This window comes from Platichthys flesus, chromosome 8 (genome assembly GCF_949316205.1).
Source record: "Platichthys flesus chromosome 8, fPlaFle2.1, whole genome shotgun sequence".
In the NCBI taxonomy this organism is placed as follows: Eukaryota; Metazoa; Chordata; class Actinopteri; order Pleuronectiformes; family Pleuronectidae; genus Platichthys; species Platichthys flesus.
The window spans coordinates 9,516,954-9,541,965 of record NC_084952.1 but is presented as its reverse complement, the minus strand read 5'-3'; the positions used below and the strand labels follow the sequence as shown (position 1 = coordinate 9,541,965).

At 42.2% G+C, this 25,012-nt stretch overlaps 2 protein-coding genes across 8 annotated transcripts in view; one reads left to right on the top strand and one right to left on the bottom strand.

Annotated features, from left to right (window-relative positions):
• The first annotated feature begins 707 nt into the window (after window positions 1-707).
• On the top strand, window positions 708-11,235 carry tex11 (testis expressed 11). Its single transcript, XM_062393923.1, has 29 exons — window positions 708-735; window positions 2,021-2,133; window positions 2,415-2,499; window positions 2,610-2,689; window positions 2,773-2,853; window positions 2,946-3,065; window positions 3,292-3,372; window positions 3,483-3,568; window positions 3,639-3,696; window positions 3,789-3,884; window positions 4,000-4,081; window positions 4,776-4,854; window positions 4,994-5,145; window positions 5,253-5,338; window positions 5,736-5,873; window positions 6,046-6,148; window positions 6,240-6,364; window positions 6,828-6,913; window positions 7,716-7,769; window positions 7,875-7,915; window positions 8,022-8,099; window positions 8,378-8,448; window positions 8,906-9,019; window positions 9,238-9,310; window positions 9,504-9,653; window positions 9,739-9,847; window positions 9,962-10,082; window positions 10,653-10,820; window positions 10,938-11,235. Exons 1-29 carry the CDS (start codon window positions 708-710, stop codon window positions 11,004-11,006), a joined length of 2,727 nt encoding a protein of 908 aa, XP_062249907.1. The 3' UTR covers window positions 11,007-11,235.
• Window positions 11,236-11,349: 114 nt separating this feature from the next.
• Window positions 11,350-25,012, bottom strand: part of dlg3 (discs, large homolog 3 (Drosophila)) — a 73,645-nt gene continuing 59,982 nt past the window's right edge. For 4 of the 7 annotated variants that reach the window (XM_062394572.1, XM_062394565.1, XM_062394568.1 and 1 more), the window contains 11 exons: window positions 21,104-21,218; window positions 18,807-18,983; window positions 18,634-18,709; window positions 17,937-18,036; window positions 16,358-16,399; window positions 15,769-15,819; window positions 15,567-15,668; window positions 15,302-15,474; window positions 15,029-15,141; window positions 14,854-14,945; window positions 11,350-14,552 (listed from right to left, as the gene is read on the bottom strand). In XM_062394572.1, coding sequence (XP_062250556.1) covers window positions 14,446-14,552; window positions 14,854-14,945; window positions 15,029-15,141; window positions 15,302-15,474; window positions 15,567-15,668; window positions 15,769-15,819; window positions 16,358-16,399; window positions 17,937-18,036; window positions 18,634-18,709; window positions 18,807-18,983; window positions 21,104-21,218 — 1,148 coding nt within the window. In that variant the 3' untranslated portion in view covers window positions 11,350-14,445. Of the gene's footprint in view, window positions 14,553-14,853; window positions 14,946-15,028; window positions 15,142-15,301; window positions 15,475-15,566; window positions 15,669-15,768; window positions 15,820-16,357; window positions 16,400-17,197; window positions 17,244-17,936; window positions 18,037-18,633; window positions 18,710-18,806; window positions 18,984-21,103; window positions 21,219-22,181; window positions 22,475-25,012 lie in introns of those variants that run through there. The other 3 variants (XM_062394566.1, XM_062394567.1, XM_062394571.1) reach the window with 2 other exon arrangements.

The following is a 25,012-nucleotide window of genomic DNA, read 5'->3' as shown; positions in this document are numbered from 1 at the left end:
TACCAAATTTACAATGTATGGTACTACTATTGTAAAAAATAGGATGTGAACAAATATTAAGTTTGAACTTTTATGTAGTTACCTTCAGACTCATCCCTTCGTTGACAGATGTCAATTAAACTATGACAAGCTAGCCGGAGAGGGCCAGATGAGCTAGCTTAATTTGAAAAAGAAAATGGTTGCGCTTCTACATTGTGTTGTACGGTAAGGTGTTTGGGCGCGAACAATGATTTGTGGTGAGTTCACCAGCGTATCGTAGACTTATAAACGGTTACTTTTAAAACAATACTGCAGTAAGATAAGAATTTGATTTGATTCTTGAATGAAATTGTTAAAAGTGAAACACAATCGCATGAGGCTTTGATTTCTGCGTGCGATTATTAAAAATGAACATTTGTTCAAAATTGCAGGTGTATTTAAAATGGTGTCGTTCAACAATGGGCTGTATTCTCCTTGCAGGATGACATACAGTAGCCTCATATATGTTAAATAATAATAATAATAATAGTATTAAACGCTGTCATAAACGTAGATTCAGGTTTTTCAACCGAGGAAAATAATACAACTTTAAACAAGCAACATCCATGAGATTGTACATTTTTCAGGTGCACCTGAATGCATCGCTTAGTACGGTACAGAGCAATGTTGAGCGCTACTGATCTTTAAGTGTAGACATCTCGAACCCGCCTACTTGTAGTAAATATAACATGGAGCCGTTTGTTTCAACCGTGAAATGTAAGTGGCTGCCCAGTCTTTCATTGTTAATACCAAGCATTGACTTTCAGACATTCCAGGCGAGATACTGACGTCCTGCTAAAGTTAGCTAACACCAGCTAGCTAGGACGTCAGCAGCTAGCCATGTTTTCATGGCAACCAGAGATGGCTGCTGTTTGTCCCTCACTTACATTAGTCCAAAGATGAATTTTAGTAAAAGTGATTTTACTTTGGAATCCAACAGTTTTCAGAGTTTATGGTGCACAAACAAAAGTGTAATTTAATTAGAAGCAAAGCTACTTACAAAAAAAGTCCCAAAACACTGGAACCAGTAAAGATTGCAAAAAGGCTCAATTGAAAAAAACATGATAAGACAAAACACTAGGCACACGAAGAAAATAAGGGAAACTGTTAAGACACAATGACTCTGACAAAGGGAAGCACAGAGAGTGGGTGTGTGTGTGTGTGTGTTATACAGTATGGAGGCAGGTTGATTGAACACAGGTGGAACACATTAGGGAACAGGTGCAGACAAATCAGGAAACAAGACAAAGAGAGGAAGTTAAGACCAGAGACACAGGAGGAGCAAAAACTTCAAAATAAAACAGGACGAGTACTAAGAAATAACACAACTCAACACAAGGAAAACACAGGTTAGGGTCAAACAAAAGTCCAACAAAATCAGAAACTCTCCATCTCAGAGTCATGATGGCCGTATACAGAATGATAGAACTACACTATAATAATGAACTGAATTTGACACTTCTACCAGTCTGAAATTTCATGTTGTAATAAATGTTGTATATCATAATAACTAATAGAATGTTTAAATGATCTGATGAGACAAATGTTATTATTTTTTCTAAATTATGAGAATAAACAATTGCTGAATGGGTAAAATAAGTTAGTAAGTAAAATATTTCACATTTTTACTTCTCATTTTTTGAAGAGTTGATCGTTCTTCGTTATAATCTAATATTTGGGCATTTGGGAGCAAGTGACGCACACTTAAGAAGAAAGTGGTTTTCGTACTCACTTAAAATGTATTATGGCTCATCCACTGTTTAGGACAATGCCTCTCGTTGCTGGACAGCATTCTATACTTACAGGGAATGTTTACTGTTGATTTCTGAGCACAACCAGAAGGTAGTGATGAACTACATGAGTACTAGTGTAAAGATATATTGTGATGTGTGTTCTAGAGTGTCAGACATAACAGAACTCTTGTGTAGATGGTGTGTTTTGCTGTTGCCCCTCGTTCATGCCCAGTCAACGTGTCTTCATGACTTTTTTTGTACATATGCAGGTCTCGTAGAGAACCTGTTGCACAAACAGCACAAAAGTTACGATGACGTGATAGAGCAACTTTTCTCTCAAGTGTCTGGCCTAGAGGATTCTACCAAAATACCAGATCCACAGGTAGATACAAGTTTGTAGCCCACAGTCCTGGTCAACAAGCTATGCTATTTCTCTCGTAGAGCAGGATCTACTTCACAGAATGTAATGCTAACAGTATATTTCTACTTCCGAGATATTTTTTCTCTCTTGAAAAGGGACTTAGTGTCATTCATAATTCTAGTTCTACCATCATTTACATGACCAAGCTTTTCATCAGTCAATCGTTTTAATATATGATACCATTATGTGACCTATATGTGGCCAATAAATTGAATAAAAACTGTATCTTTCTTATGACACAGTTTGAGGAGAGTGCCATCCACCTGTGGAACTGGGCCGTCACTAAGAATGTGGGAACCACTATAAGTAAAAATCAGAAGGCCAAAGGTGATGAACAGAACATTTGGAAACTACTCAGATATATGAGACACACTGTCACGATTATAAGCAGGGGTTGTCGTGAGTAGCACACTCTAATGTTCTCACGATCTTCACAGTGCGCCATGTTGCATGCAGTCTGCTGTACTGCTGTGAGCCTGAGAATCCAACAGAGGGCATCATCCGCAAGCAGATTCTGGTAAGCTGCACTGTGGACGCCCTCTATGAGTGCTCAGGTTTTCAGCAGGACAGGGTTAGTTTGTCAGCGTCCAAACTTTACAGATGGCCAGCAAGACAGGGAGAACGTGGCTGGACTGCAAAAATCCCCAGATGGCAGATCACTTCTTAAGACTTGCCGTCAAGGTGAAGAAGAAAAAAAAAAACTTAAACTGAGAGAGCTGAGATCTGTGTCAGTTTGACGTCTTTAGAAGTAACTCAACACACACCATCCTTAGAGCCTGGAGACCCTCTATAGCCAGCTGACATCCAGAGGTGATGGAGCAGCTGACATTACTTCATCCAAAGGCGACGTGGAAAAGGATCTGCTTGGAATCCTCTCATGCCAGGCAGAGTCGGTGAGCTTTGAATGTGATGTTCAACACCTTCAATGTGAATATTTGTTCGTGTGATATTTGGCATCTGAGAAAGTGCTATTCTGACAGACTTGCAGTGTGAAGTGTGAGACAGCTAAAATGTGAACTGAGAATCAATGAGAGGGCAGAATCGTATTCTCTGCTAATAGGGAATGGTGTATTGTTTGCTGACAACTAATGAGGAGCTCACATCTCTTCTCCTTCACAGGCCATAAGTCAAGGGAATAACCATGAGGCTGTGGTCTATATGCAACGCTGCAAAGACATGTTGCTGAGGCTGCCAAAAGATGTATTATCACTGCAAACAATACTACTATACTGTATATATAGTTTTCTAATTCCTTTTATACATATTGTTAATGAAAGTGTGTTAATAATGAATGTATTTTCTAAATCTAGACTACGTACCTCTCCCTCATGTGCTACAACTTTGGAATAGACACATACAATCTGAGAAAGTTTGAGGACAGTGTGTTTTGGTTGAGGTAAATATGATAATTTCTGATAATTAAACGAAAAAAAGGTTTTTGATAAATTTCCTGTTTTTCTTTTCAGCCAAAGCTATGATATAGGGAAAATGAATGTGAAATACGCCCCTGGATCTAAAGTTCAGGTAAGATGATGTGGTAAAAAGTTTATTTCAGGCCACTGGTACAATTCAAAATAAAAAATAATTTAAGTGTCTTAAATGTTTTCTTTCAATAGGCCAAAGTGTTACGGCTCCTTGCCACTGTTTATTTTGAGTGGGACTGTCAGAGCTTTCAGGAGAAGGCTCTTGATGCTGTCAGCTTAGCCAACAAGGTGGGATATGAGAAATTATTTTCACACTTTAAATTACACATGCGTGACGCAGCATGCAACTACAATAGAAGAGGCTCAGCTGCTCTGTATCTAATTGCTCTGTGAAATTTGACAGGAACACGTGAGCGCCTCTGGGCTGTACTTAAAGATCAGAATACTCCTGGGATGTAGGGCTTCAGACGATGATATCAGAGGAGGTTAGTTGTAACCACACCTCATTGGATTATTATCACAGAACTATACTTCTTATTTATACACCAATCGGTTCAATTGCTCCAGAATTGCTGCTCTCTGTGGTGATGGAACTACTCCCTCTGCTTTTACAAGTCCGATCAGGTGCTGCAGCTGCTCCAACAGAATATGAAGAACGTTTCCTCTTATTCACAGTGAATGCATGTGTTTGTTCAATGTAACTTCAATCTCTCCTAACAGTGTGTTTGTTACTGAATGATAGTCGCAGCTTCAATTGCCCAAATCAGGCCCAGCAAGTTCAAAAGTATGTTGAAGAGTAATGCTGAATTACAGATCATTTAAAAAGACTTGAAAGTCATAAAACACCAGCCTTTTTCTACAGTATTCAGAAACATGTAAAATATGAAGAATCTTAAACTAAATGTTTTGTGTTTGTTACAACAGCAGCGCTTCTAGTTCAGGGAGCTGGTGATCATGAGGAATTTCCACCGTTTAGTTGTGTTTCTGACCATTGAGTGGGGCTATGCAGTCAGAGCCTTGAGATCAGTAGACTTTGTGTTTCTTTGAGCCCAACAGAATGAATCACCATGTGTGCCTGCAGAGGGCACTGTTGCTTAGTAAAAGTTACACAGGATGGCTTAAAGCTAAGCTGAAAGTACACATTTCAAAGCAGATCATATAAAGTAAATATGTTTCCAGGACTGAATGAGACGCTGGAATCTGATGTTTCTCTTGAGGTGTGTCTGAGCACAGTGAATCTGCTCATGTCTGAAGACAGGTAAAACCTTCTGCATCTCTGCTCGGGCACTCACTTAGTTTTTTGTAGAAATGCATGACGATCACTACACCTGCACATTTCATTTTTATTGCAGGACTGTACAGACCTATTCGGAATGATATCTTCTTTGTTCGTTTAGAGAAGTGCTGGCATTTGAGTATTTGAAACAAGTTTGTCTGCGCTTTGAGTCGTCCCCTGACCTGGGAACTGCTCTCGTCTTGAGCATTAAGTTACTGTTGCAGAGAGGCAAGGAACTGTTGGGTAAACAGAAGATAGAGGATAGCATCACTGGTAATTTCATTTATATGATCAGTCTGTAAATTACATGATGGATTTTATAGTAATGTACTGTAGCTGTGGATCTGCTTTAGTGTTAACCTTTCTTTACACCCAAACAGGCCACTATACAGGAAAACAGCTGACTCCACAGGCCCTCACAACTCTGCATGTCATCCTATGGGATAAAGCATCAGAACACTTTGAGGTATAATGCCAAACACAGCCTTGTTTATAATTATTAAGATGCATTATAGTGTCTACACATATATGGAGTTATGACCATTGTGGTTCAGTGATTAGCAATGTTGCCTCATAGCAATAACCCTGGTGGGCTGCAGTGTGCCCATCTCTGGTCTCTGTGAACGTAGCATGCTATTTTCTGTGTGTGGGTTTGCTGTGGGTGATATGGTTTCCTAAAACACAGAGACATGCATGTCAGGAAAATACTTTGAACAAGGTATTGACCTCAGAACTAGCGTTAGTCCCTGATTCCTGCACTGAATCTGCCTACTGTGAATATCATATGATGTGTTTAAAACAGAGATTTCATTTTCTACACAATGACATATAAAGTATAACTTAATGCTTATGTTTATGCTCAGGCCAGGAACTATTCTGAGGCTCTGCAGTGGTATAACTACTCCCTGAGTTTCTTTAAGGCCGGTCAAATGGAGCCCAACTTATCCAAACTACAGAGGAACAGAGCTTCTTGCTACCTGCAGCTAAAGCAACTGGAAAAGGTGAGGACACACAAGCCACAACATGGTCAGGGACATAAGTGATGTTCAGTGGCTGTGTCAGGTGACGAGTTCCACAATTCAACAAGTAGCGATTTGTCTGTATCACCAGCCTTGATGGCAATTGCTCCTAGCACGAGATGTGTTCATGTTCATGAAAAGTTGTCTTCCTCAGGCCAAAGACGCAATCAAAGAGGCAGAGAGGTGTGATCCTGACAGCATATTCACTCAGCTCAGTGTTTACAAGATCGCAGTGCTGGAGAACAATGTGAAGAAAGGTCTCTGCATAACATTACCTCTGTGATGCATGTAAAGTAAAAGCATACATGGTCCCATTGTCTAGCTGTTGAGTATTTTTATTTGCACTAGCTGCAGAGGCACTGAATGCAATGGGACGACTGTCCAGGTGTCCTGTGGCCGACGAGGACAGACTGCTGGTTTCTGAAAATGCTGCATCCAACTTCCTCAGTCTGGCTGCTCAGATTGCTTTAGAGGTAACATCATTACTCCATTCAGTTGGCTGGATGCAAAAATGTGTGGCATTGTGAAAAAAGTTGTTGGACCAATATTTCCAGTCTTAATATATTGTCATGATGTTTTTGGACCTCAGAAATCTGTATTTAGTCCTAGTGGGCACTGGTTATTGCAGCTTGGACAGATGCTCACCACAATTGGCTGTGTTTGTTTATTGGAAGCCAATGAGAGATCATGTCCTTGTTATTGCACTCACTCTGGTAGTACATGTAATATAAACACCCAACTGTTTGAAGTTAAGCACCTTCAGCAAACATGTTGCGCTGCAACCACAGTTGGTATAATTTGTGAGTTTAAGGTGTAGAAATAGATTTTTCTATAAATAGAAAATGTGTGGGATGTGTGGTAATTATATGTTTAGTATATTGTATACTGTAAGATTGAGATGAATATGACATCTGCGCCTTTGTTCCCATGAGACAGAATGAACAGCAGGAAACTGCCATGAAGGCACTGGAGAGTTTGTGTGAAATCTCCAATGATGAAGCTCGGGTTCTGACTGCGCTCAGGTCTGTGAAAACTGAAATATTATCTTAGCAATCCAAATGAAGAGTTAAGTAACAAAACAAACTAGAATGTCCAACAGTAGAGAACCCTCCTCTACTTAGGCCCATAGATATAACTCATAAATATGCCGGATTATCAAGATCAATTCCCTGAGAAATTGGTGCAAATATCAAAATTGCATCTGTATATTGTAATATTAAAGAGAGTAGTTTTTGAATAATTCTGTTGACAAAGTAACTAACCGACCAACAAACAAACCAACGGACAGGAAGGAAACGGGATGAGGCATTAAATCTTTTTTATTATAGTTATCTAAAAGCAGTAGAATAAGGAGTAGGAAGCTAGAAGTGAAAGAATGTTAAGGGCACGAACCCACAATGACTCAAATCAGTGTGTTTTATGTTTTTTTAGTCATGGAATGCATTTTGTTCACTTTTCATTGTTATTTGACCTTGATTCAGCATAACATTTGGATTCTTTCTAAGGTAGAAGTAACCTGAAGTTTAGTTTTTTTATAACAGAGATATCGACTCATGAATTTCAGAGTTCAAAAATAATGTTTCAATGCATTCAGTGTTGCTGTGTTCAGAGTAAACAAAACACGATGGTGGAGTTTCACACATGAGGTGACAACATTTAGTAGAGAGCTTATGTGCTGAGAGATGAGTGTGTTAGATTTCCATACACCCCTGTGATCCACTGACCTATATTCCCTTGCTTCTCTGGAAGTGTGTCTCTGTGTAAAACAGTTAGTAGGTTAAAAAAGGAGGTCAACACCAGTTTCTCCATTCATCTTTTTTTTAGGTGTCTGGTTCGACTTGTGCTCTCCACAATAGAACAATCAAGTGATGGGATGAGGTGAGTGGAGGGGTAATGTCGCTAATAATGTATTATTAGTTATAGCATAACTGATAAAACATTTAGTAAAATAAAAACTAAACCATCTCCCTTCAGTCCCGGTAGCAATGTGGGTCTGGATGCTCTGCTGCCGTATTTAAGAATGGGTGAGTAAACACAAAATGGGTTAATTGCATTCTTTTAACAAATGTCTTAATTACAGGATCTGCTTTGCATCACAACCCACAAATGTTTTGTTTGTCATCACTGCAGCTCTGCAGAAAGTTTCACATCAGACTCTGTTGACTGTTGAGCAACGCACAGATGAGGCTAACTGGTTCAGGAGGATTGGTGAGGAAGATTTCCCTGGTCCTTGTCACTTAAGTTTGACATGGTAGGCTATCCCTTAAAATCTTGGAGAACCTTCATCATGTGTGTGTGTGTGTGTGTGTGTGTGTGTGTGTGTGTGTGTGTGTGTGTGTGTGTGTGTGTGTGTGTGTGTGTGTGTGTGTGTGTGTGTGTGTGTGTGTGTGTGTGTGTGTGTGTGTGTGTGTGCGTGCGTGCGTGCGTGCGTGCGTGCGTGCGTGCGTGTGTGTGTTTGTGTGTGTTTGTGTGTGTCTCTGTCGCAGCTTGGAACTTAGCTCTGCAGTGCACGGGCAGCCCTGACAGAATGAGGAATTTCTTTGTGCTCTCTTACCAGGCAAGTACCCTCGCTGCTTTGTCAGGTGAATTAATCAATATCTATAGTATGTGGGTTTAGATCAATATCACCTGAACAGAGATTTAATGTTGCATTAGAAAGTTAAACATGTCAGTTTAAGATAAAGAATTCAGTTACTCACAATGATCCCATCCTGACCCTACCTACAGTACCTGTAATTGCTCATGGATTGTTATGTCTCAATGTGCGGTGGCCTAGGTGGATGTAATTGATTTAAATATATGTATTCATGCTTATCCATAATGCTATCCAATTAGAAGCTTCTGCTGATGGTTTGTGAACAGGTGTGTCAGAGAAATTGGGATGGAATCTTTTATTTTAAGGGCAAATCAACAAAATCGCCATTAAATTAGGAGTAAATACAGAAAAAAATGATGCTTTTCTATAATCCTCTGGTTCCTTTGTCATACGTGTGTGCATTTACATGAACCTGCAGCTGTCCCAGTTGTGCCCTCCTGATCGAACACTGCTCCTGGGCCAGAAGACGTGTCTGCTAATGGCTGCTGCTGCCTCTCTGGAGCTCTGCAGGAAGTCTCCTCACTCTGACCAGGTGTGCCACCCACTCCCTCTGCTCCCATCTCCCACATTATAGCACCCTCCCCATCCACATGGATGGAAATGTACCAAGCCTAGTGGAGAGGAGAGGTGACTAACCACATAACTGGTGCTGGCGTAGGTGTTTCATTATAATCCTTCGGAGAGAAACTGAACACTAGATGGCAATGTCGAACCCTGAATGCTTTATCTGTGTGTCTGTTTGGTTGACAGAGTGAGGAGCTCACTCAGGCTCTGGAGCACATTCAGATCTGTTGGGAGATCTGGAAAACCCTGAAAGCATCAGGTAAATCATTGAGTAGCTGCATCTGAAATTACCATTTTTTTGTTTTATTTATCTGTTAACATATACTACTTTTATTCGTAGTAAAAAGGAAATGATTACAGCTCATTCAGATTCTGAGAAAGCACATTTTATTCCTTCATTTTGCATAAATGAAAATGGATCTTTTGAAATTTCTTTCAACATGAACTTGCAGGAAGCTTCTCAGCAGACCCAACAGACACACTGCTGCTGCAGTTTGAATTTGAAGCTCGCGCTAAGCTGAATGACCCCAAGGTTGATACAGTGCTGGAGTCCGTCCTGGAGCTGGAACATGTTGAAACCAAGCTTCTCGAGAACATTGCAGGTAAAACAAAACAACGCTTTCTGTAATGCCTAAAGAAACAGAAATATTCTGGACTATTTATTGTGCTGCCATCTTTTATATGTAGCTTTAGCCATGGAGCCTCCAGCCCACTTCCCTCTGCTGTGTAAGAAGGCCTTGAGAGTTGCTCTCTCTCTGCACAAGAAAAAACCACAGGCTGACCTGGCCCGCTGCAGGCATACCCAGCACTACTCTGCATGAAAACACCCAAAACGCTTGGTTTAAAATCCATACGTGATTAAAAGGAAAGAATTTCTGATTGTGTAACTGTTTTTGTCTCACTGTCTTAGCAAGTGCGTTCACAGCCTGATCAAGCTGTCCCTCCCGAGCGGTGTGTCAGAGGTGGAGGCTCATGTGCTCGAGGAGGTGTGGGACTATTACGAGGAGGCCCTGTCCATCATTGCAGCCACAGTAAGCCAGTGCCAATCACACACCGCCGTCCCTTGGCTCCCACCTCCTGTTCCCTCCAACAGAGCTGCTGCCTGGTGTATAATTAACCCCCTCTCTTCCACTCCATGCCTGCCTGCTGTTCTAGAAGTCTCTTTTTATCAATGGGCTTTCAGCCGCACTTCAATTAGCAGATGCTTCCATTCACCACCCCCTTCCTGCCAATTTGAATGTTAATGTCCTGTACAAATCATCACACTGCCGGTGAGCTGCAGCTCTGAAAGAAGCATCAAATTATTGAGCCATTACACTGCTTCTGAGGCAGCGCAGATTTCCCCTTTCATAGTTATTACGCAAATGGAATTCTTTGGATCAAAGTGAAAGCCCAAGATTAAAGTGTTGTGAAAAACATTAACATTATGCATTAGCAGAGGTTAACATACAGTAGTACATGATTGGATGAAATTTAATAATGTTACCCGCAGGCTTTCACCCACTGAAAACACTGATTTCCTTCCACACTTGGCTCAGGGAAGTCACCCAGGTGGCCTCTGTTAAAAGGCCTTTTGAGCATCTTCCTGCTCTCCTTTGTAGCCCAGCGACTTCCCAGAGATGGAGACTCTGTGGCTGCTGACTCGGGCTTGGAACACGGGGATACTGCTGTACAGCCTGGCTCAGTATCCCGAGGCAGAGAAGTGGTGCAGCCTCGCCATGAGCTTTGTCTCCCACCTGGGATCCCTGCAGGAGAGCTACGAGATGCAGGTAGACGCCTGGTGGAGAGGACCGGTGTGGTCAGAACAGTGAAGCACAACAAGAGCTTGAACTCAGCATCACGGCAGCAAAGACCTTTTTAAGTTACAATTTCTTGTGTGTCCACAGATGTCTGGTCTCTACAGTGAAATCCTGGACAGGTTGGACAAAGCCAAGAAACTCCTCTTAGAGGAATGACCGAGCTGGGACCCGTCAGCCCGGTGTTACCGGCCTGATTTTAGGGGGGCATTTAATTTATTTATTTCGTCTTGTTTGTTGCAACTATACATTATTAATGTTGTGGTAGAATGTTCATCACATATTCCACAGTTGCAAAAATTCTTGCTCTAAACCTGTGTAGTTTGAGGCCATTTGAGCTGCTGAGTGGTTGAGACACATTTCTGGTTTGATCACATTGTTCCTTTGATCTTCAGTCAATAAAGTTCAGAATTTATAAAAAATCTTTCCTTAAGAGTTCAAATATTGTCTATTCAGAAGATTAGTCTGTTCAAGCGGAATAACAAGCACATCGGAAATCATAACTGAGTCACATATTTTATTTTCAAACAAATAAACTCTTGTCAAGTCCCAAAATAAAACCCAAACAAAAGTTGCAGGACTGTTCCCTCATGACTAGGACAGGGAAGACCATGAGGCCAAGTGTCCTGATAGGCTGTACCACCTGCAGTGACAGGAAGGAAACTACTGTACAATCAAAGGGTTCATGTTTGCAAGCACTTACTGCACAGATGTGCTAGAACATAAACATCACCCAAAAGTACAAACAAGAACCCTGACCCACCCGCCCAAAAAATAAAAAGCATATATGTCATCATTTCTCTCACCAGAACAAAGACCCTCATCAATTATACACACACAGAGGCATTCAGGTTCCATCTTGTTATATAGCACAACCTCAGTGGAAAGAGTAAAATGAAATCAAGTTCTTTGGGCTTTGACATGGCTGACTGAGGTATGAATACCACACACATTGTTAACAGTCAGCTGTATTTCAACTAAACACCAGAGAGGACCAATTCTAAACTTCTAATGATGTATTGATCAATGCTCCTGGTTTCTGTGGTATTGTGTTGGTTTCTGCCTGCGTCGCTTTTTCTTTATTTTACAATATATTTTTTGTATCTATACACCCAGACACGTTCCACAAGAAATCACATGTAGACAGGCCCTATCTGAGGGAATCAAGTTCCCAACTGACTAGTTAAGTGTTCCAATAGGCATTTGAAGAGAAATACCATCAAACAGCACATTTGTATGGAAATTAAATCTCGAGAGAAGTTCAAACTTTACTTACCTGACATTTGTGGTCTATAAAACATGTTTGTCCCAGTTTTGATTCACACATGCATGAAGCACAGGTGAGGGAGATCTGCTGGGGGCTTATTTACATTGTACAGCTACTACACCCTTTGAAACAGTCTGCAAGCAGTTTATAAATGGCTCTGTTCCCTTCGGTTATTCCCTGAACTCTGGTTTTGACACAGGTAATGACAGCTGGTTTAGCAGTGGTGCCTGGCAGGTGGGCACACCTGTTCAGAAATTGCCTGCAGGTACAGGTGCTCTGTGGGTGGGAGAGAGCAGGGGACCCCAGAGGTCTGAGTAACCACTTCTTGTTGGGTCTGGCTCTCTCAAGAGAAAAAAAAAAACGAAAAGGAAAAAAGGAACTCCGCGTGGACTCTTTAAAAAGCTGCGGAGGAAAGTGAGAACGTTCACAATATCAGGGGGCCACGGTATTCCTTCTTCATTTGTGCCCTCTCACATGCAAACACTAACATACAGTGCCAAACTCTGCAGGGGGGGGGGGGAGTGGAGCAGGTCATTTTGATCCTGGTGATGCAGCCACCTCAAAAAGTGACTACGCTGACGGCCTTGAACGAGCTCCCCGCTGCGCTGAAAAGACGCGTAACACAACCCAATGACACAGTTCAGTCGAAAACGCTTTTAATTAAGTGACAGTACCTCGAGTACTATTAACTTTCTCTGTCATCGCCCAAAACGGGTACTTCAGTCGCAGGGGACATGGTATTTGTACCTGGAGACTCCTGAGCCGCTGCAGCTCACCCCGATGCACTAAGAGCTCAACACAATGGCTCAGCACCTGCCAACAACAGATTCATGAAGAATTCGTATGTTTATAGATACACAAAGCATGTCGATTTAATCCAACCCAACTTTAGTGTTGTTGATGACAGGGGGACAATCCAAATCAGGTTATATTGACTCTTTAATTGTTAGGACATCCAATACAATTATTGTCTTGTTCTACCCGTTTTAAGGCCACCGTCACGGCGGCAGATAGGACAGTACCATGTGACCATTCAATCAGAAGAGAATCATCTTGGAAGGCAGAGAGTGTAATAGGGTGGTCTGCTGCTCAACGTGAGCTAGGAGGCTCTGGCTGTCCAAACTGTAATCAAATGGCCAAATTTCGTATTTAATTACACAGCAAAAAGGTGGAAATACAGGGGAGGAAAAGGGGCCCACAGAGGTGAGACTTTGTTTTTATCTATTGCACTCAAGTCAGGCCTCCTGGCAGATGGAGGACACACGATAAGTCAGGAAAGACGAGAGTGGTCTCCTCTCTCTTCCTTGTCAATTATGTGCAGCCTCCCTCACAGACAACAGGTAGTCACAAAACAGAATTTGTATTTGATGTAAGGCAGTTTGGTGTTTTGCAGAGAGCCCAGTTACACTTCTCTACCCCCATCCTTTACACAGAGCAGCTAAAAACCACAAGCAAAAAATCCCACAAAGAAAGAGATAAAAAAAAAAAATCTAACAGCCCTCCAAATTGACATTTCTAGTGAAGTGTAAAATGTGTACGTTTCTTTAATATGTAGTAAAATCTCAGTAAGATTTTGTCATTTATCTTGTGATTTTTAGAATATAAATGTAGAGATCCACAACACATGTCTTCCTCTCGATCTGCCTCCCGAGATGTCTTTATCAGCTGCAGCACAGACAAATGGCAGCGGACCAAACGGCAAGCTGCTGTGTGATAAACAGATCACCAGTTTGTAGGCTCTTCCACTGTAATTTCCTCAGTCATTATAAACGAGAGATGCCTCCTTGAACAGTACCATCAGCAGGGCTAAATTTGATCCAGTTTAGAAAAACAAAAAAACAAAATAAACTTAATTGGTCTTCAACTTCTCATCTTTCGCGTCTTTTTAAATGTGATTTTGATGAACATTTACAAAGTGTCCCAACTTGGTATGATTTGTCTCTTTTCCCCTGCAACTTCTTCGAATCCCAACTCCTCGCTCCAGATTTCTGTAAAACGTTCCGATCTTCAGTCAGTCCCAGTCCACAAAAGGATTTATTCCTTTTCCCTTTTGTTAGTTCGCTAGACAAATTCCTTTGGAATGGCATTTCCAGTCTTGAATGGATTTGTTGAGAAACTCATGCAGGGGTGTGCACAGTCACAGTAATGGTGATAAGACTTCTTTTTCATTTAGAGAGTAACATAATGATGACACTAAAACTTGATATGAAACATATCTGCAAAAAGGAGGTGAGGACAGGGAAGGGGGGGGCCTATTTGGGCTCGGGTGGGGTCTCTGGGAGGCAAGAGGGGGAGGCTCTGCACCGACGCAGAGGAGGGACGGCAGGGAGCTCAGAGCTTCTCTGAGGAGGGGATCCAGATGTAGGGACCGGACTGCTCCTCGATGATGAGCTTGATTTTGTTGTAGATCTCCTCTAGTGAGTCACCCTGTACAATAGCTGGACACACAGACACAAAGGGAAAAGTAGCATCAGACAGAAAATTGATTCGCGACACTATTGATAATCAATATGAAATTATTACACAGAATATTTGCTGGTCTGTGTCTATCATTTCAAATTTAGTATCTTTATGCTTTGTATCACTGACGGTATGAAAGTGATTAAATGCATAAGTTGTGGTGGGGATCAACCAAAACTTTCTATTTACAGAAATAGATTATCGACCATTAACTACCAGATTAATCTATAAAAACTGTTCAGCTACAAACCCCAAATCAGAAAGTGCTGTGATACTAACCTGTGAAAAACTCTCCAAAGTCCTGCTCCAGCTTCACTGCCTTGTCAAAGACTTTATTGGCCTGCTCATACGTCTGCCGCTTATTCATTTCCCTGAAAACACAAGTGTTTGGGTTATTAATCAAAGACACGTTCACAAGAACCAACATCTGGATCACAGAGTGTATCAAACTTACATTAGGGCTTCAATGGATTTTGGTTTGATAAAGATGGCGATTGGATAAAGTTGTGCTTGCTGCAGTCGTTTTATGGCGTTCCCGGACACATCCAAAATGCAGTGCTTCCCCTGCTGGTAGGTTAAATATGTTTGTTAGAAACAAATTCAACTTTTTAGAATCTTTGTGAGAGAACATCCATTTTCTTTTTAATTTAGCAGGCACCTCGACAAGCCTCTGCTTACACCAAACCCAATCTGGTAACTCAACACAACAGACCAACACTGTGCCTACCCGCTCAGCCACAGTTCTGACGGACAAGATGCTCGTCCCGTAGAGGTTCTCGTTGAACTGGCCGGCCTCGATGAATTTATTGTCCTGAATGTCTTTCTCCATCTGCTCTCGCGAGGCCACAAAGTGGTAGTCCTGGCCGTCCATCTCATTCTCTCGCCTTGGACGAGTCGTATCTGCGGAGGGGAAAGGATCGCGTTTACTTCTGGGCGACAGCCGACTGGAGTTTCAGCGCACTCTGCAGAGCTGCTGTGTGTTGTCTACTTACGGGGAACACAGGAGCCAAACTTGTGGGGAAACTCGGAGATGAGGTCATCATTTACTCTGTCCTTCATTGGGCCCAAGATGATCACAGGCCTTGTGTAGTGGACTGCGTCGGAGACGGAGAGAGAAAGTGAAAATCATTGTGAAACTAACAATACATAGTCCTTCTGCTTTTTAAATTAAATGTGTAGAAGGGAGTTACTCACTCTCCTGTCGGATGACTGGCTCATAGGAGAGAATTGTGTCCTCTTGTCCCTCTGTAATACACAGTTAAGACAATTATTTTTAAATGATCATGGATGATAACTGCTGGATGGAGGCAAATCCTCCATTTTCTTTTAGATCTCAGCACAGCACTTGATGCAGTGGGTCACCAATACTTGATTTGACCGACTGGAAATGTGGTCAGGAATCCTCATCAATCCAGGGCCCAATTTGATCCTCTATATACATGCTCCCACTCTGTGATATAATGTGTTTGGTCCACTTTCACAGCTACACCCGATGATACACAGCTCTACACTCCAAGCAGTCCTGACCACTTTCAAAACCTCTGGTAGGGCGCTGCCACTCCGAGGTGTAGGCTCCAAACCAAGTGTGAAGGCCCCTAAACAATCTACCACTGGATACCAGGCTTGTAGAGTCAGTTGACATTATTATAAATGGGGCATTTATCACATGACGTTGATTACCTCAATTACAGTTCTTTATCAGAAGGACTTGATAACATTTTAGGAATAACTGCCAGCCTAAGTCCTATGAGAGAGAAATGAGAGAGAAATGACGGCGACTCACTAGAACTGCTTTCACTGTCACTCGTGTTGGATGTCAGGCATTCTGCAAAAGCACAGGAGAGAAAGTTGCACATTACCTCAATAAAAAACAAACCACAGTTAAATACAAATAAATTATCTTCTTACAGGGTGAAAGTTATTTTCACCAGCCTCAACAGCCAACAGGAAAAAAAAGCAGTTTGTTTCTGAACATCCAGGCCATTAAAGAAAAGGGGAATAAAGAAAGCAGAAGTCCTGTCTGGTACAGTAGCCATGCTCTCGCAGTATTGGGGAAGTTATTTAAGGTGCAAGCAATAGGAAATTAAGTGTTTCCTGTGACCGTATCCCAAATGACCCACAACTCCCTTACCAGTGTTTCCTATTGCTAGATCTGTGCCTGTGGCAACAGATCTTGTATCAGAGAAAAGACAAAAGAAAATATACAGGTGTTACACTGTCCACTGGTGGGAGGGAGGCGGGAGCTGGATGACTCTTGGGAAGTGGAGGGAAAAGTGTTTCCAACCGGGCAAAGCAACTCACTGCTCTGGTGACAAATACATCCCAGCTCCTTGTGACCTTATCTGACAAAACTGTGCTAAACAATTATTCTAGAGACCCCAGGGGACGTTGAGAAGAAGTGTAACGTTCACTCACCCTCCCGTGGGAATGCATGTTTTATATGTCCTGTGAATCGGAGTAAACGTGTGTGCATTGTGTGTGTGCAAGCACCTAGGTCTGTGTGTGTACGTATGTCATTGTAAAGTTGTGTGGTTTAGCATTCCCAGCTGGGTCTGCAGTGACAAAGCTTTTTTTCTCGGAGCTTGGGGGACAGCTGCTCGACACAGTACAACCACACACTTACTCAAACTCTTTGATCCATAAAAGTCATCGCTTAACCCTGGGAAGTCCTAGATGTCCCGACAGGTGAGAGCAGAAACCAAGAGAAGAGAGCAGACAGGAAGAAGAAGAGGTTAGTGAGAGCTGGGGCAGAGAGGAAGAGGAGTGCTGTGTGGTGCGCGCCAGGCCCACTGACACATGGTGCAATGCTGTACTCATTAAGCCTGAGCCCCACTTTGTTCATAGTAAGCCACGGCCTTTCAATTACACAAGCCCAATCTCATTAAAATGGGATTTTGACCTGTTAAATGTTAAAGCTTTAGTCCAGTTAATGAGATTCTCCTTGTTGTGGGTCAGTGACTGACTGGAGGATTGATCACGACTAATACAAGGAGTAGCATCACAGTGTTAGAAGGCCTGTATGTTAATACGGCCAAGAACTTGTGTGCGTGCGCGCACACACACACACATGCACAGCTGGCGGCACACACAGAGAAACACTCCTCTGGAGCCCATAGACAGATGCACAGACACACCAGAGAGAAGCCCACATCCCCCCGCTTGATGCCAGCTCTGCATGTGGAGCTTCTCTCTGGGACAGTGAGAAAGGGATGAGAGTGGTGCCATCTCACACACACCATCCCTGGAGGTGAGCGGAAAGATGGAAGTTGAGAGACAGAACTGAAGCATGAAGGGGGAAAGGACGGGAAAGGACGGAAAACAACACCACCACCACCCCCCTCGATCACACAGCTGGTACTCACGTTCAGACTCCACCAACTCCTGCACAATATTCTCCTTGCTCTTGTAAAACGGGAACTTGCGCGAGAGGTTGAAGCTTTTTTTGCGCTTTACTTTGACTGGCTGCGTGTGTGGGTGAGAAGGGGGGGAGGGGGGGGCAATGAGAGGGTGAAAACAAAAACAGAATGGGTTTCAATGAAGGTACTCGACGCCCATGCAAAACAAAAAAAAACAAATGAAATGCCGACAAACAATACACATCAAATAATGAAAATGAGAGGCAGGCAATGTGTGGAAATGGATGGCATATCACTGTGAAGCTAACAGGCCTCCGTTGACCAGCTTTAAGATTTACCTTTTTAATATCAAATGAAATCTCCTTGCAGAATACAGATAGATAATTAGAGCTGATTTACACTTCTGCAAATTAAATCTGACGGATCAGCGTCTGATAAACGTGCTGACATTTTGTAAGTGCACCTCTCTTAATATCATTTAGTGCACAAGCTGCGGAGGTTACAGAGACCTCTCATCTCCACGGAGCTCCTGTGTAATCTATACAGTAATACGAGTGCTTTTTGTGCTCGCTTCAGTGAGCAGGTGCTGGTCCCTTTCCCACACTCAGGGGGGAAGTAGGCCATCTCCCTGGGAGCCCAGCAGCAGTTCTGAAGACAGCCTCTCTGGCACCAGGGCAGGGAGCAGCTGGCCCTCTACACTTACCCTGTTCGACTCTATCATGCCTGTCCTGGCGTGGAACTTGACTGTTTTTAACCTGGCCCGCTCTTTCTTCTCCACTCTGGGGGGGGGGGGGAAGGAAACAGGAAACAGATTTATGCTGGGCATGAACGTGTGCGGTCGTATTGGTTTTGTCTGCAAATGGAGAGCGACTGTACCTTTTCTTGCTCGGAATGACCCCAATCTGCTCACTCTCTCCATGTGGTGTGACGAGTCTCGCCTGCCACCACTCGTCATCAGAAGCATTTATGACATGGAGGATATCCCCATAAGAGAAGCTCAGGCCTTGGCTGGGCAGGCAGCTGTCCCTCGTCCGGTCGTAGTCAAACAAAGCTCTACACAAACAAAAGCTTTGGTTACACTCGGTGGCCACACTTCATTTTGTTACATTATCATTACTCATTAAATTACCACATTCCTCCCTGTTACCATTTCCTATTTGGAATCAGACTGACATATATATATTGGTTTTATCAATATGAGCCTGTAACAGAAAAAACAATGCCAGTGTTTATGTTTGCTGTTATGAAAATGTATTTTACAGAATAGACAACGCAGAAAGATGGGAATTTATGTTAACATTTTACATAACTATAATTAAAGTTCTACATATGAGGTTGTATTAGTGACTTCTTTGTATTGTATTGTTTTCTTTGTATTTATTAGCGATCTGTTGGTCATTAGGGTTTGATAACATTGTAGAAATCATTCAGCCAAAATAATAATATTTGGCCGACCTCTAAAGATTCAGATTGGTCGGGCTCTTTTTATTATCATTTCATGTGGGGTGTGATTGGAGGAAACATGTGACCCATCCAGAAAAGCCACTTATTGTTTTTTACTGGCTGGATAATGCCATTCTTATTTAAATCCCAAGTGTATATTTAACCATAAAAAGATATGATGGAGAATCGTGTCAAAATGTTGAGCACCAGCATATCAAAGAACGTCATTCATACCCTGTTTCCACTTGACATTTCTACCTGCTAATGCCACATACTTTCCACTACAAACAGTCAGTGTTTATTGTTTGTCTGGGTGCGTCACTCTTGTCAGACAGGAAAACCCACAGCCACTGCTGCAGATATTCATACCTGCTTTACTGGCTTAAGTTTTCCTTGACCTACAATCCTTTATCTTCAGGCCATATACACATTTTTTCCAAGCTTTTCCTGCCAACCGAAACTGCACGTGTCATTAAGTAAGCAAAACTGCTAAAACTGTCATGATGCAGCCAGGTGGGGGATAACTTATTAGTTTCTTTACAAGGATAAGAGAGCACTTTCAACATAGGCTGACGAGCTATAATCAAATTGGTCGCAATAACTGTGTTATTGCACCTTTACATGCTTGGGTGTTTCAGAGTGTGAGCACATGTGACAGGTTTTTTTGTGCACCTTAGAGGTTTAACGCCTCCACATTCCTGAGGCTGGGCTGGGAGGACATGGCGGCTCCTGCATCAGCCGGGTAACTAGACAGCTTTCCCAACATAACTACGGGCTTAGTCGCCCACACAGCAGCAAGTCGGGCTTTACATGCCTCATAGGGCCCAGTCTAAAAGAGAGGCATGAGTCAGACTGGTAACTCTCCTCTGACTACAGTATGTTCCTAATGAGATAACACCTTTATTCTCTTGATTTATCAGAGAATGGTCCATTGTTATTGAACTCAGGCTAAATCAATCCACTAATGTTGCTATTTGGCCTAGGCGATATGAAGCTCATTTTTGTTTGTGTAGAACCATGGGGAGGTACTTGTGGAATATGGAGTTACATCACATGGTCTTTTACCTTGACCCCCCCTGAGTCCTTTGTTACCTGCTGCATTTAGGCGAGCAGAAGGATGCCACCTGTTTTAATTCCTAAATGAGCCCACATCCAGTTTGGCATCAGGCCCAAAGTGTCATAACACAGGTCACTTCAACAAGCTCGCCTGTCAATCTACATTACAGACAGTTAGAGTCAATGTCAAGCGTGGCATCAAAACAACAACAGGGAATGACTGTCCATCAGCTTTTTGATGGGGATGTATGAGCTCCAATAACCTGAATTAAACATGATCCCACAAATAGAATCAGCTCTTATTGTATAATCGTCACAAGGAGAACTTTCATCTTCTTTCAGGCTTTATTTACTCTGACTGACAGGTAGAGGTTTGAGTGTTTCTTTTAACTATAGATCTTAAAACTTGATGCAGTGAGCGCAAGTATGGTTGTGTCTAGAGATTTATAAATGCCCTTTCATAAATGCATAGTAAGATGCAACTGTTAAAATATAATAAATGTAGAAGATTAGTAATTCATTCTATAGTATAGAATCTATACACAGGTGTGGGATGATCAGTGCTTGGTATTGGTCAATATGTTAAGTCCAGGTATTGGAACAGGTATTGGGAAAGGAAAATGATACCTGAACTTCTAATTGTGTCGGATTGTGTGTGAGTGCTCCAGCTTTACCTGACATAGAGAGAGCGTTTCTCACTGGTGCGCAGGGAGCCTGATCCAGAGCTCATGCTGCTGTTCATCATCTGCTCCCTCAGGTCGTGGATCTTGGACTCAAAGCGACTATATTCTGTAAAGCATTAAAAAAAAAAATAATAATATTAATCAACGGCACCACAAAAAATAGGACCTTGGGAATACAGACTACACATTCACTTCCGGCTTTCGGGTTGATACACCAGAAGGTGCATCAGGTGGTGAAACATCAAATAAACCCCAAAACAGAATCGCTTTTCTAGCATTTCACTGGAAAACTGTTGGACAATCTGTGCCTTAGATTGTGCTGCAGTAAGCGAACAGAGGAAAGCCTCAGTGAATCTCAGGGCTGATTAATGACCCCAGGAACAGATGGTTTATCACAGATCTGCCTTACACATCAAGTAATGTCTCGTGTCAGGTAATTAACTACACAGATTAATTAAGTTCAACGTGGTTAAAAAAAAAAGACAAAGGAAAGAGCTCCAACAATTCTAAATACATGACCATTTGTCACAAGTGTGTAGATCCAGTTTGCCACCGAGCAGCACAGGGATGATGTATGAATATACCTGGACCTCCTCATTAAGAATGCTCTCATTAGCCTGCTGTGCCCTGTGCGCTTTGTGCTGAGGGAACAAGCTAGGCCACCGCACCACACACCACAAGGCTAGATAAACAGAAGGGCAGATGCAGCTAGAAAAACAAGCAGGTTGTCGCTCATGTGACCACACAAAAGAGGCGCAAAAAAAGGCTGCACTGTGAGGGACTGATTTTGTCATATATCTAAACATTTTGACTATTTAACACTATTAAGTGCTGATGTAAGAAAGGAAAGTGAATGGAGAATTAATAGGGGTTGAAATCTCAGAGCTGCAGCACTTTTAGTTACATACAACTAACTTGCATCGCATCATTAACAGGATACAATAATGTACAGTATTGCCTCAATAACAACATTTAAATGGTCCGTCCAAAATAACATGAACCAGTGATTATCGGGCACATTTTTCCACTTATCTCCCACCCTGCCGTGCCTGTAGGGGTTGACTCCTACCTCACGGTGTAATCATCCATTGCTGGTTACACTTCCTGTAATGTGAACAAGCGATCAAAGTCCAGATTCTGTCAAACAGGTCCACAAGTAGCCTCGGAAAACAAACACCCATGACTACAAAGAAGTCTCGTCCAAGTTAGTCCAAGCTCCTGGAAAATACCGGGCAGGTGCAAAAACAAGCTTCAAGTTGCTGAACTCTTAACCCCCCCGCTCCGCTGCCGGCCGAAACCTAAGGGGGATTCAAAGCAAACACGGATCCTGCCGCAGGACGGCTCTGCACCCTTTGCTCGGCTCAAAGGGTTAACAACACAGAGTGACGCTGCAAGGTGAGGTAACCAGACACCGCCTGACTCCCTGCTACCAAGAGCAACGCACTGGAAGCCCTAGACCGGTGACAGCGGTTGCGGAAACAGCCATTCAGACTAGACCACTTGGCTCTCAGTCACAGGAGAGACAAGAGAATGGAGCGAAAGAAGAGGCCGCTTCACAGGGGAGGGGCCAGGGGACAAGACAATGAGAAGCTAAACAGAGAGAGTAATCCTAATGCCTTGCTTCAGAATACGACCAACCTGAAGGACTGGCTGCGAGCCGTGCCGGTGAGATAGTGGTCTAGGTAGCACAGGTAGAGCTGAATACTTTGCTTGTTCACATTCCTATCATCAGAACGAGTCATCTGCATACTGCAGACATTCAAGAGGAGCAGCTTTAAGACTGCCGTGAATGGAGTGGGACTCAGAAGCCAAAACCCAAATTGCCGCCGCACCTTGTTGATAATGATGGAACCAGAATACAGGAAACTCAAAAATATAATGATCTATGTGTACAAGCAGTGGCTGATCTTCCCCCCCAAAAAAATAAATTATATATTTCACGATTTTAATTCACAGCAATTATCCACAATCCGTCACTATAGTTAACGCAGTGTATGGATCTTCTTTTGTCTACTTCCACTGTTTAAAACACAATGAGCTCTATTTTACACACAAGCACAACACAATTATCTTTGCTAGTTTAAGATTGACACAGTTGGTGTTGGTAGCAAGTTAGTTGTACAACACATGCACTTGCATCCATCTGAACAGCCATGGGTGTGTTGGACTACAGGTAAAGTCAGGTGCATTGTTGGCACAGTTCTATTTTAGGAAACTCAGTGCACTTTGACCAAAAACAATCTGGTCTGAAATCAGTGAAGCTCTAATTCACTGTTAATCTAAGAGTGCACCATCAAGATGGTAATTTGCAACTTTACAGGTGTTGAATTATTTTGAAAATGTCGTGCTTCAAAGAGAATCCATAATAATGACATGTTTATATAACTCCTCTAAATCAGCATACACATCGGTAGGTACATTATTCTATTGATTTGAGAATGGAGGGGGGGATCCGTGTCATACACCAAGTGTAAATGTCATAGCACATCACCAGGACGGCGGTACCATCCATAGAGGACCTCTACACCAAGCGGTGCAGGAAGAAGAGCTGCCAGATTATTAAAGACCCCTTTCACCCCAGCCATAACCATTTTTGCCTGCTGCCGTCTGGCCGACGGGACCGCAGCATCCAGGCCCGCACAATCAGGCTCAGAGACAGTTTCATGCCCTAGGCCATTAGACTTTTAAACTCCTCTGAACTGCAATAATTCCACCAAACCAGCACCATGACATATTTGCACATAATTGCACTATTGTTGTTTTATTTTCTCTTCAGCTGTTTATATATATATATTTAGATATATATACTTTATTTTCTATTTTAAATTTTGACTTTCTATTTTAATTTAAAGGTTGTAATTACTTGAGCATTGCTAGAAGAGAGCCTGTGACTGAAGCATTTCACTGCCAGCGACTGCTTAATCATATTGAAATGTAGATCATGGACGCCTCAGATTGCCCACACCTTATGTGTATTACATCACAAATGCTGTCACCGAATAGGAAACCACTCAGTCACTAACCAATCTGCAGAACATGTGCTTTGTTTCCTGTAAATCTAGTCAAATAGGGCACAGTTAAGGAAGTTTAAACCTGTTTCACCAAAACCAAACCATACTCACTACGATACTGGAAAATGGCTATCACCAACTACATGTCAACTGCAACGCAGGAAATTCATATTTTACACTGAAAGTTCTGTAATAACTGCTAGTCCTAATTTAATATCAAGCACACAGAGCATCGGTTTTGAAAGAAATAAATCGCTGAAGTGTTTCTGGATTGAGAGGCCACTAAATATAAATGCTCAAGTCACAACAATATCAACGCCATTTAGTCCTGATCTCACCCACAAATAGCAAATTTCCCTTAACTGATTCCTGCTAAGTTCACGATCAGAAATCAATCAATGATTACAGGCCTCCACACCCTTGAGGCCTAAGGGGTTGAGCCGCTGACGAAGAACCAAAATATCTCTGATCTACATGTGGCTTTTTATTTCCCATCTCTCTTTTCCTTTATGTCCTTTATTTTTGCAGTTGGTATTGGAGTCAGAAATTAACACCTGTACATGTTTTAAGTCCCGCAAATGAAAAAAACATAAATAAATAATGAATGCCATCACTCAAAAAGGCTGCTCCTGCTCCACTCAGCGTTCTTTAACAAATGGACAAACAAAACTGAAAGGATAAACTTAATTCTGCAGAGGTTGCCATTTATATTGGATACGATACATCTTGCAGGGGACTCAAATATTTACCCTTTAATTTGTATCAAGAACATAAAGCTGTAGCCTACAGCAGCACTTCTATAAAGTCAGAACAGGCTGAGCTACCTCTATCATCTGGTGAAAAGTGTTGCTGGTTTTATTAAAGGCTTTAAGCATATCTACCTGGTTGA